General features: G+C 40.8%; 1 protein-coding gene across 6 annotated transcripts in view; it reads right to left on the bottom strand.

The window, feature by feature from the left end:
• tns1b (tensin 1b) overlaps positions 1 to 13,223 on the bottom strand; it is a 217,699-nt gene that overhangs the window by 61,591 nt on the left and 142,885 nt on the right. For 5 of the 6 annotated variants that reach the window (XM_034134700.1, XM_034134702.1, XM_034134705.1 and 2 more), the window contains 3 exons: positions 6,606 to 6,655; positions 1,008 to 1,179; positions 49 to 99 (listed from right to left, as the gene is read on the bottom strand). In XM_034134700.1, coding sequence (XP_033990591.1) covers positions 49 to 99; positions 1,008 to 1,179; positions 6,606 to 6,655 — 273 coding nt within the window. Of the gene's footprint in view, positions 1 to 48; positions 100 to 1,007; positions 1,180 to 6,605; positions 6,656 to 9,928; positions 10,213 to 13,223 lie in introns of those variants that run through there. The other variant, XM_034134704.1, reaches the window with a different exon arrangement.

The following is a 13,223-nucleotide window of genomic DNA, read 5'->3' as shown; positions in this document are numbered from 1 at the left end:
CATACATAAGTGAAGAGAAGAGAAGGGAAGAGAAGAGATTCACTCTACCTTTGGATTAAGTTGGCTGATGTCATAACGCTTCTCACTGAGGTTGAAGAGCTAAACAAGAAGAACAAGGTAGACACCATTATTACAAATCTTTGGCATTTTCATTTTATAGACTTCAACAACCAATACAACCATATAAGTCATTTGTTACAACCATGTCATACCACCTACAGGAGTGTTTTTTAAATGATAACCCCGACTGGAGTTAAGCAATGAACCTGTTAGCAGTCACAGTTTTGTAGTGCACCAATATGTCCTGGTTAGCTATACGAAACCATCCTGAATCTGACTAACATTTTTGTTACTGAACTTACGTAGTCAAAGGGATCCATTTTAGACAAATTTTGTTCACCGTTTAAAGTTTACAAATCATTTTGTTTTACACCAGCCTGTTCTTAAAGTCAATGTTTACTTGAATTTTGATCCAAAACCAAAATAAAGTAACAAATGCACTTATTTATAACCACACTATGATGTTTACTTGACACTTTTTTTAAAGTAATTTGTTTATTTGTGTTTTTTTACATCAATACGTTTCCAATGCCGTTTACTTGCATGGGAGAATCATTTTGTAGCAGACAGGGTCGTTTACACACATACACACTAGGTTTCAAATGACACACTAATACAGCAGGAATGTTTCACACCCTATTCATAGAGTAAAAGTATTTAACAGTATCAAATAGCCGCAGCAGTGGCTTGAATCCAAGAATATATATCTTAGGGCTGTGGGTTTGTGTGGTAAGTTTTACCTTGACTGTAAAAGCAGTTATCAACAGTAACAAAAGATAGTAACAACAGCATCAGATGAACAGATGTACACACTTGCAGATAACAAAGATAGCTCAGATGTTGGGTCTAAAAGAGATCAGCTGTGTCTAGCTCTAATGACTCGAAGATAATCGCTGTTTTCCTGCCTGAATTATACATATGCAGGAGGAGACATGAAGAAAGTGTACCAGGTAGTTGTGTCCGTGTTTGGAGCGCAACATGGAGGCGACCTCCCGCAGGTTGGCGGCGTAGCTCTGCTCCTCCACGCTGCTGGGGAAGGACACGGAGATGATCCTCTCTGTGATGTACAGCAGGTCCAGCTCATAGTTCTCCTCCAGGGCCTGCAGCAGACTCACACTCCTGGCAGAGGAACCACAGAAGCAACTATCATCAACGTGGGTAATGGTGAGGGGTCATACAGCAATGGGGCCAATCAATGCAGAAAAACAGAACTGAGGTGGACTGCTGGACCGCTAAAGATCTGAAGGGAGGAATGAAGTAGCCAGAAGTAATGCTGCACATGAGCTCATAAGACCTGCTGGTGCATGATCACTTTGACTATTTTATACCCATAACAAGAGAACCAGAGGGTCTAATGTTTGTGAGTTTCAAACGGTTTAATGTGATGGATGCCTTTTTCAGTTTTCTATAGCCTTCATCACAGGCCTTCCTCGACCTCACTTGATGTTAGCTCCTTGGACTCTTTTTCTGATCTTCAATCCACTTGTGGACATATCCGTCATCATACAGATGGACATCTAAATGTGCAATTATTCTGTGAGCTGGTAGTTTGTTTGCTTCATTCCATTTAGTCTGTCTTATAATGTTATCTGATACATGTGCAATGTTTCTCCTACGACTTACATCAAGTGACTTATTGTAAATCAAGTTAAACAACAAAAACGTAGGTCCCATGTCTTGGCCATTTCTACTGATCATAATTCCATTGTTGAGGTATACTAGAATAGATTTACATTATTCAATTTTCCAAAATCACATTGGTTTCTCATACAGCATGAGCACCGCGGAGCTCAGGCTAAGTGAGTGAGTGTGTGTGCAGAGCTCAGGCTGAGTGAGTGTCCATTTGGACTTAGTGACGTCAATAGGCCCCGGAAGAGGCGTTCTGGACATAGACAGGTCTTTTCTGTGTTAGAGGTTTACTCGCTACAGGGTGTACTTTGAGGGTTTGTGACTTTGCAGACTGTTTACATGCAGAAAAACCTTCATAATACACAAGGGGACGGGTAATAACCAGAAAAGCATGTCATGGGACCTTTAATATAATTCACAAAAGCAGTAAGACTACTGTATATGAAGTGTCAAATTGGCATAGTTGGGAGTCAATGCTATTACCATGTTAACAGAAAAATAATATACTGGATAATACTTATTATGAACAGCCTGCACATGTGTATTAAACAAAGCCAAGTACGGCAAACATTTTTAAAGCAGGAATATGAGGTTTATGTTTTAAATAGTTTGATTTCCATTATTTTATGTTTGTCTATCTGTACATCAAGTGCACTTTAATACGACAGCAAAATCCTGTTGTGCGATAGTTTCTCAAAAATACAAAACAAAGCTCCTGTTTCCTCATGAGTAGGAAGGCAATTTGTATCTACTATAAAGACTAGGAATGACAGAATGTCAATTCATCCAGTGCCAATTGCTGAAAATGTTCAGTTATGAATAGTGCAATTTAGTGAAAGCAATCAGGATTAGAACTGTTTACAGCAGGGGTCGGCAACCCCTGGGACCGTAACCAGTGGCACACTAGGAATAAGTGTGCAAAATATTTAAATTGTATTTTCGGATCCTGAACGAGACCGCCGGCACATTGCAGTACCCATAAGGAGCTGTACAAATGCCGCAGTTTTTGCGTGGCTGTGTCTTTAGTTGAAAGCCCAGTGGCGATCTGTTCATCTGTCATCGAAAATAATATGCTACACAGGGGCCAACTGTGTGTTCTGGAGAATCACAGTACGTCCGACCGTCAGCGAACCGAGCCGGTCGCCAGCGGGCCGTTGACGACCGGGCTCGGTTCGCTGACGGCCGGCACCGCCCTTTATTTATTTAACTGTGTTTAAACTGCATCATGTAAATTGTGCTGACAGCTTCCCTGCAGCGAGGCTCCCCCCGCCCTCCAGTTGACAGTTGGGGCGCCCCCCCTGGGCTGCTTACATCACCGGGTACACTGAGGTCCTGAATGTTCTCAATGCAGCCAATTACCCTTCAGATACACACAACACGACACTGAACCTCTACAAGAAACAAATATCCTAATAAGGATAAGGCAACGCAGCATATAAATACCCAATCCCCGATGACATCACTCAATCCCAGAGGGAAAAGAATGTTCTTCTTCTGTATTAAACACATGTTGTGTTGTTAGACGTGGGTAAGAGGGGAAATAGAGCGAGGAGAAATTGATTAAACATGGAGGATTGTGAAAATATTGCAGCATACCAAAGATTACAGTACGTAGGCTCAAAAACCAACAATCTGATGGTTATTGGTGGAGTTGGTCTGGTGTCAAATCGGGTCGGAAACAAAGTAGTCCTTGATCAAAATGCCTCGATCGATCTGTAATTAAGCTTTCACTTAAAACAGAAAATGACCAAGCAGAAAGACCTGCAGCGTGATCAGTAAAGCTTGCCAACTGATTGCATAAGAGTCCAAAAATCCAATACTTATCTCATTATCTTCAATAAAGATATTACTCTGGAGAATTGTTGGAGCTATGAAACATGGCTTGTTGATGGGGAAATAGTTTAACACAAAGATAGCTTTATATACATTTAAAAAGGTAATGATGGATTTTTCACGTCAAAGTGAGCAATTTTTTAAAATGCCAGAGCTGATCTGGTCTTTTTCAGAACTTGAACTTTATGGGACGGCGATATGAGGAGGTGGGGGCGGAGGCGTCTGGACCCCAGGGGCCCAGACTGCAGCATATTTCCCACATTTGTCAGCTGTGCGCGGCTCCTGAAGGAAATTGCTCATATGTCTGAGAGAGAGGAGCTCTTGAGGGTTACTATACTGTACGCATAGTACTGTACATCTGGAGCCACTCACAACCTGCTTACTGGAAATGATGCATCTGCAGTGATGGAGGGAAACATGCAGTATATGTGATGGTAGGGTTAGATTCGTTTTAAGGGTATTTGGTTTGTGTTAGGAGTTTTTCACATATCTCCATTGCGTCTTATGATTGTACTCTCTTTTTAACTGTTTGTAAATGAATACATTCATTATATTGACATAGTGCATGTTCTCTCATATGTTGCAGCAAACATCTTAGTTTAAAGTTTTTGTGTTTGTGATTTGCATTACCTTTTTATGTTACCTCTTTTTTAAGTTGCTTTTTAAGATTTTGCAGAGATTCAAAAATAATAATAATAATATTTTAAAAAACATAGAAAAAAAGGACTTTAAGGATATAGTAAACGGATATATAATTAATACTAATCGAACATTTATTAATTGTCACATATTACCAGAGGGATATTAGTAATGTGTTGTGTTCTATATTTCACATCTACAGTATCATCAAAAATATGAACTAGATTTGTTATTCTCATGGTTAACTTTTCCATTCTGTGTAAGTCATTTACTAGATTCGTCCATTTTGAATTCATTGATTTATCATCTTGTAACCAATTCCTTGTTGGTACTGTATGTAAGGTTTTTTCTAGTTATTTTACTTATATGTCTTTATTATTCTTTCTGTCCCTTTTGTTCTATATCTCTTTGCATTTCGTCCTCTGTTTTTCTCTGTCTTTGTATGTCTTTGGCCTCTGGCTGCAGTCGTAGACTTGTGGTTTGGTTCTTTTCCAAACACCAGCATGCGTTGACCGGCTGAGCTCAAACCTGCTTCTCATCAGCACCACAGATGAAGCGATTGCTCATTTTCTTCATTTTAAAGAATGACTCGTTATCTCCTCACGCTCAATTTCAGAGCCGTGCTGATCTCATTGGTGCATTCGGATCAACACCGACTGTGAATGTTTTATCAGGAAACCTGAGACATTGTGCCTTTAAACATCTCGCCAGATATTTCTGAGTCATATGAGGGAACCTCTTCTATCAAAACACTGAGAGGCCTCCTTGATCCTACACTTCCTCATGGTGAACATTTCTCACAGTCTCAATGCTGAGTCTAAATGAAACGTAACACTTGAGGATTGACATTATTATGGTTATCAGTACAGTTATTCCATATTAATACTGCACTAATCATTGTGTTTGTACTTACAATGGATCATCTGACTATGTGTAAAATGTATCTCATGTAATGACAAAATAGCAGAGAATTATCACCCAGCCTTTGAGCGTTTTAGCTCATGGTTTTGGTTTTCGGCCCAAAATCTCCGGCCTGATCCAATTTGTTTTGAAAAGCGGTAGAGCTCTGTATACTTCTTGTCCTGCATTATTTTTGGTCTTCTGCATCAAATGCACTTGTTAGTTTTAAGCAGTTTAAGTCACCCTCATCCTGTTTTTAGTAGAGTTCTACATTTCAATCATATCTAAGTTGAAGAAAACTCACACTATGCTCCTAGTGAGTATCTTTTCAGAGTAGACAGGCCAATCGACCATCCAATTACCTTTTAGTTTTGTTCGGATTTAATTATTGGTAGCGGTCTTGTGACAGTCGAGATTTGTTCTCCATTTTTATAGAGCTTTTGAAATTTAGATGTTATTATGGATGTTAAGAGTAACCTCTCAACTCGTGGTGTTTAATGGTTTGAACAATTATTTTAGAAATTATATTTTTGAAATGAGATGTGGTTACCTGTGAGTAGTAGATTAGCCTGTAAGATAAATAGGATTGCTATTGGATAGCATCAACTTTAAAGAACAATGTGAGAAGTACCTGCACTACATTTCAGAGTGGTGTGAGCTCTACTATCAGCTATGTTTGGGAATGAGTTTAATTGTTATCCTAGAACCAAAAGTAACAAAGTAGACAAAACTAAAACACTTTTGTTTATTTACCTAAAATGTCTATCCTATTCAATCTTACATTTAAATCTTGTTTCTTTTGAGGCGGATGAGGGTGCGTATCTGTGTATCAGCTCTGCAGCACAACCCTGCATACGGATACAAATCTGTCTGTACAGAATGTAAATAAGCCTGTCTGGACCCACTAGTTTGATTGGATACATTCCTTTAGCCAGAGCATTACACAAGAGACAACTGTCACATGACCGAGCTGCTATGCACTTTTGAAAAGCCTTTGATTTTCCTTTATATGGGTGAAAAATGACTGTAATCTAAAACTGTTAATAGTGACGCTATCAGACGTTAAACTGTTTTTAGAACTCTGTATCAACTCTTTGACTTGCCGCGAGGGAGTCATACTGTCACTCACACTTCAGCACGGGCTGTTGTGGTGTCGAGTTTTACACATTAATTACACAACTGACAACATCTGTGACTCCCTAAGGACAGAGGTGAGAGGGGCTGACACCAAATATCTTTGTGTCCAACTGAACAGTGTGGGGTCCAGTTCAATGGCAGGGCATGTAGCTTCACTAACCCTGGTAACTCTGCAAATATCATATTACGTCCAATCTTTTCCTTTGAAATGCCTCATATCTGACTGTGATAAGGTTGTTCTTGAAATTCATTTCACTTCCTTCATTATCTTTTTGTGCTTTTGGAGCAAACAGTGGAGATAAGCCTTTTAAAAATAATTCAAAAAAGACAGACCAATAAGCCGAATGAAGCCTTTTATGGGAAATGTGCAGCTGGAAGAGAACAGAAGATAAGAGATGAGTTCCTACCTCGATGGTCTGCGCCGTGACTCCATGCTCTTTGAAGACTTTGTTGAGCCCTAAGAAACAAAGAAAACACAAGAGCTTTAACAGAGGCCTATGCATATGACTTTGAAACTATCAAAAGTGCTTCATAATATATAACTAGGGTAAAAAGACAAACAATAGAGCTTATTGGAAACCACCTTAGAATGAACGACTTCCTTCACCACCATTTTGAACAGTTCTTTATCAGTTTTAAGCTACACCAAAGCTTCCATATATTGTCATAAAGCCAATAAAGTCACCAATAGTTCCATGATTGTGGATGTGCATGGTTTATAAAATAAGGCCGTCCCATAACCAAACTGTTCTTCAATTATACCACAAGTTCCATTTTCTTTATGTTGTTGAAGTATAGCTGTAAAGGGTAACCATGCCTAGGGTACATCACTTCAAGATGTATGAGTTACAACAGTTATGATGACACATTCCATTTTAGGTGGCGTTGAACATCTTCAACGAAGCATTAATCAATATGAAATGAGTGATCAAGGTAAAACTTATGTAGGAACTGGAATGCAGAAACTGGAGGATAAAGGACAAAATGTTAGTATTGGAAACGCTCCGGTCTCCATTTGCAGTCGGTTTGTAGTCCAAGCTGTATGAACAGCAGTTTGAGCGGAGAGGAAAAAAGGCCATATGCATTGACAGAAATGCTATCTTGGAACCCATTGACAGGCTTTTATTACCTTAAAATTTGCTTTTAAACTTGCTTATTTTGAAACAATCCAGTTGTAGACGTCCCATCTCAACTCCAACTCCATTCTAGCATCGTAAGTTGCTAATCAGACCGTAAACAATGAGCGGCACACGGAAGTCTTGGCCCGATATATGCTGGCAACAGGATAATGGACAGCCAACACTCATCCAACCCTAACCCTAGTTTGAAGTTGTATTCAGAATGGCCAGATTATTTTGCTTTACTTTACATCTAAGGCCACATTTTAGACAAGGTATGCAAAGTGCACCTTGTGATGCCATGTCGTATACACTGGGTGTTAGGATCCCGTCACATGCCACCCATGCAAAGTTAAGCAGAGACCCTTGCAGAGGAAGTTTGGCTGACGGTGATTGACTGTTTTTGTCTCCACTATGCCTCGTCTCCCTCGCCTCCCCCTCAAACGAGCTCAAGGAGGGGGTCAAAGGCCATGTGGACTTGTTCACTCCCCTGTGGTGATTGGGTCACATGTACACAGGAGGGGGCTGTTATCCATCATCATCCATTAGATCACCCTGGTTGGCTGGGCATCGATGTGAGGAGCACCGCTCGCCTCCTTGGATGACTTTCAGCCTGCTGTGCCAAGCTGTCTGTCAGTGTACACATTTACCAGAGATACCATCCAGCATATTAGAGTATAGTAATCATGAGGGGACCCATTCCTGGATAAACTTCCATTGATGTGTTAATGCATCCCAAAAGGACCACGTTTGCAGCTGCTTCTCATGACATATGCTTTCCCCAAGTTTTGAAAAATCAGGCCTTAATCGTAAAAACTAATAATTCAAAGTCAGCTGTAAAAGGCTTGGGAATTCCTCAGGTTGTTCTGCTAACTATTTAGCAAAAAAGTTGAAAATATTTTTGCAACTAATTTTGTCTTGAATTAAATCTATCAACAACCATCTTAAACTGCGCTCTAGTAGAGCTATTGAACCGGATGATTAGGAGATTGAAAGAAAAATAAATCTCCTAATAATAGAAATCAGGCAGGATTATCCAGCATTTGACACCATTTCTTGTTTGGGAGCAGGCAAACAATTGTAATTGTTACTGGGGCCAAGCACTACAGTATGTGGTCCCAGTTTGGTCCCATCTATTTCCTGGGGAAACAAAGTTAGACTCACAGTAGTTACAAGAAAGTTTGTTGAGGTTGATACTTGACATGTTTTGACAGTATATACCAGTGTAATGGGGTAAGCCTTCCTGCATTTTGACCATTTCTTGCAGAAATGCATACATTATAAAATAGCTAGAGTTCCCATATAACACACATTGGTTTAATTGCTGTACACATTCTTAGGGGGACTCAATGGATAGTGATACTACAGGTACGAATGCAGACATAAACATATCAGATGATAGAGTTTTTGCCAATTCCTTTTCTGTCCAAGAAAATCCAACTCATTCCAACAAACTCTATGCAGCATTCATTTGCTCCATCTTACGTCCACTCATATAGGTCCGTGGCTCAACTGAGGGGACACAAAGCAAATCCCCCATTTTCTGCCTGAGCTTCAGCCTAAACGTTTCAGTATGTTGCCAGAGGCTATAAAGAGCAGAGTCGCCAAAAAGAGACAGAGATGAATGAGCAAGAAACAGCCTTAAGAGAGTCAGACGCAGAGCATGAGGAGGGTTAACAGCGCTGTGGGACTTGTTGGGCATGAAAGTCAGGGAAAGCCCAAAGCTCTCTTAAATGGACCACTGTGAGGTGATCACAACATCTTCACATGATGCTAATGACATGGTTAACATGTCCGAGAAATCCGGTTTACTACATGGTGCCACCACTTCAACCAGCATGCAAACAAATATCCTAATTAGAGACTGTCGGAGAGTTTTGAAGAGATGGTGTTTATATTGTGCTACAAAGATGGCACTTAATTGATCGTTTTTCCTTCAAATTAGTCTGAATTGGTGTGCAGAGCATTTAATGAGCCACAATATTTATGTAAGACTGCAACCATCTGGGAAAATGTAAATGTGACAGGGAAGCTATGGTCGGTAATAAAACAATAACTTTCTCTGTGGTCACATTGATGTTTTTGTCGTTGAAGAACTGGAAGAAGTCGTGATGTTCAGAGTATTGTGATTCTATGAATGGATTGTACTGTGGGGCTAACATTCATGGATCTATTTCTAATTGCAAAGTAGAAAACACTAGCTTCTGAACATCACACAAACCGAAGCCTGAAACCTGTTACTCTCCTTTGAGAACTTGTGTTCGGAAGGAGGGGTGGGGGTGAGGTAGCGGGTGAGGAGGACGATGGGGGAGTAGGTGGGAAATGGAGTGGGGGGTCCAGCAGGCCTGTTTCCAGATGAAAACCATCTGCGGAGGTTGACTTTACAAGCAGGCCATTCAAATTAACCATCTGAGAAAGAGCAAGGGAGGGAGGGAGGGAGGGAGGGAGGGAGACGTTGGGGGCTGGTAAAAGTCTGCCAAAGACTCGAGTGAAACTGTTCTATAACAAAGAGAAAAAACAAGCGATGAAGGAGCGGACAAGGAAAGAACAAGCGACATGACCCGACTTGAGTAAATCCATCCAAACTATTAATTCAGTCCATGGCGTCCTACCTTTCGGAAAAGGTACCCTGTACTCCATCGCCATGCCCCCCTCAGAGAGGAGAGCCGCCTTCTCAAAGAACCTCCTCGGTTCATCTTTGAAGAGCTGCCTCACACTGCTTTCTGTCCGGCAGTGAAGTTTCCCCCGTGAAACCTCTCCCTTTTCTCTGACAGCGGCAGAAGAAAAGAAAAATCCCCAAGGTCTCTATTTTGGGCAGTAGCCTGTAGAGTCCATCTGCATGCTCCACTCGGACCGGACTCCTCCACAGCTCCTTGTCTCTGGCTTGGGTCCGCTCTGCCTGTGTGTTGGTCACCCTCCCCCCTCCCACTCAGCCTCCCGTCGTGTTATCTCTCCCCCCTCATATTCAACTTTTCCCTCCCCTCCCTCTCCCTCTCATCTGTGTACAGATCTAAATTGCGACTGCTAACCCTTTCCGTCTCTTTAGGCAAACATGTGGGTATGATGCATGTTTATACACACACAAACATCAGCTGACTGTAGATCTTCACCACTGTGTGGGTGGGTGTGTGTGTGTGTGTGTGTGTGTGTGTGTGTGTGTGTGTGTGTGTGTGTGTGTGTGTGTGTGTGTGTGTGTGTGTGTGTGTGTGTGTGTGTGTGTGTGTGTGTGTGTGTGTGTGTGTGTGTGTGTGTGAATTCAACTGAATAGTTCTGTTTTCTGTGGTTATTCGACACAAATGTCTTTGCACAGGTGATTTCACAAACTGCACTGAGCAATCTGAAACGTTCCAAGTCAACGTTTCAGTGTTTTCAGTGTGTGCACTTCGATGCTGTTTTTTACCAAGATCTCTCACTGAAAGTGTGGTACTGTGTCCTTACTTTTTAAGGTACAGTTTATAATGAAACCTTCTGAATTAAAAATAAACTAGAACCAGCCCTCCGACAAAGCCAAATCTCTTATCTCGTAACCTTTACTTATAATTGGTGTGTTCTATCACCCGTGATTTGGGATCTGCTCCAAAGAAATGAGTTCTTCCTTGTCAGATTCCACAGCCTTTCACCACATTCCATAAGAACAATTATTATTCCGTTATCGCGCTGACAAACAAAACGCCCCAAAAACATAACCTCTTTGGCGGAAGTTGAAAATGACCAACTGAGCAGAGAAGAAGAACACAAGACTGACCGAGGGGGAAACTGATCCAGTGGAGCGAGAGAAGCTCATGTAGTCATAAGACAAATCTTTTTCCTTTTTCATGCCCTGAGGATATATCTCCCTGACGTCACAGTGTAACCACACAGCAAATGCCCATGACTAGACAGCAGCAGCTGCACTGGCACACAGACTTGCACTCATGGAACACTTCAACACATGCATACTACACTGACGTGATCGCACACTATGCCTGCAACACAAACGCATTCAATAGTACACTTATAATGACTGTGTTGCAGTCTCTGCCCCTTAGTTAAAGTGCAAACCAAATGATGACCTAAGAGGGAAGATGCATGAGCCGTGCAAAAAAACGTCTGAAATACAGGTCCTGCATGAAGGGCTGGAGAAGCTTTGCTGTCCTGTACTGCAGTCTATGAGTAAACTGAGGACAAACACAGGGGATGCCAATAACAGCAGCCACACACACACAGAGCACACACAGAGCACACACAGAGCACACTGGTGAAATGGTTTATATTTGGGTCCTTTTGTGGAGAAAATGGGCACATGGCCTTGGGTGGTAACTCTAATTTGGTTACTTGATCCTTCCTTTCCCAGACTACAACTCACAGGAAGTTGTGTCATAGACAACTAGTGCCCAGTTAGTCCAAGGAAAACATGCACGCTCTGATTTTGTGTGTGTGTGTTGACCTAACATACACATAGGGAACCATGATAACTCCTTCCTTAAAGGAACTATATGTAGGCTTACGGGTGATGTCATATAATTAGTCAGGTGTGTCTGATTACCCATCACTCCTTGGGGTGTCTGGATAGAAATACAATACTTCAATGGTGAAAACCCAAAGCAGTCATAATGCATAAAGACAGAGAAATATTCAAGGATGTTTGGTTTGTTTACATTTATTTTCCAATATGTATATCAGCAAATGTTACTGGACACAGGCTGAATTTGATGCAGGCCAGTGGCAAAGCATGTTGTATATATGTTAAGGCAGCAATACTTTTTTTGTGCTTAAAATATAAATATGCGGATATGCAATAACTAAGTTGTTATTATTTTATTGTTGTTGTATTTGCTACTGCGCATGTGCCTGTATCATCTACGTTAGTCCCAGTGAAGGCATTAACATCCACTATAACCAGGCTAGAGTGGTGGATGGGTGTTTACCATCTTCAACTTTGTGGGAGGACAGAGATCATCTAACATGATGCCCAAGATGGATTGAAAAACTGTCATTGAAAAACTGTCTGAAAAGGGCAGGTACTTAAAGCATAAGTATAATAGCATCTCTTATTACATGCAGCATCTATGCTAACATGGTTAATAGAGGCCATTGTTGTTTTGTTGCCTCTATTGAACCCACTATTTACGTACATGTTATTAAATATTTATACAAAGAGACCTTTACTCCAATCGTTGGCAAAGGCCTAACCAAATGTTTAAGTTGCATAACCTAACCCATATCATAACCATAATTAATTTGCTATAAACACAATCCATCCCTAATCAGTACCATACTGTTGTTACAATACGAAGATAATGTATGAAGCAAGCATTTTATGAAATGTTGGCATTATAGTTGATCTACGGATATAGAGTATGTCCCATTTGTTTGTCAGTTGGTTGGTATCATTATGGTTTTAAATATGTATCTGACATTGGTTTATGAGTTTAGTAAACCTTTAAATGATGTCGCTGACCTTGACCTTTAACCCTTATGCATGTATGTGTGCACCGCAGGAGGCACAAATAGATCCTTCTGTATCAGGTTAAATTGCACTGACAAATCCACACTGTGTCTGCCTTTGAAAACACGTCAAGTAAATCGGTCTAATGGGAACAGAATCAGCTGCCTGGCTGCAATCCCAGCACAGAAATCCCCGCTCGTCTTGTTTCAACACTTGAGTTTCAGTAGGGCAATTGGATACATTGGTTATCATCTAGGAACAAAAGGCTGGTACTTGTGATGTGTAGGTTTTTTTGGAAACTCCAACAGTTTAGCAGTAAATTGGATTTGTACTATTCTGAGGCCAGTCCATACTGCCAACAGTTAACAAGTATCTCTGTATCATATCAAGTGTACATATGAGGTTGTTCTAAAGCATTAAATCAACATGTTTTAGTTGTTTTAATATATACTTCCTGTAAAAGCAGTGCAGCTGTTTTT

This window comes from Trematomus bernacchii, unplaced genomic scaffold (genome assembly GCF_902827165.1).
Source record: "Trematomus bernacchii unplaced genomic scaffold, fTreBer1.1, whole genome shotgun sequence".
Lineage (NCBI taxonomy): Eukaryota > Metazoa > Chordata > Actinopteri > Perciformes > Nototheniidae > Trematomus > Trematomus bernacchii.
The sequence above is the reverse complement of the archived record's forward strand: the minus strand, read 5'-3'. Positions and strand labels throughout refer to the sequence as shown.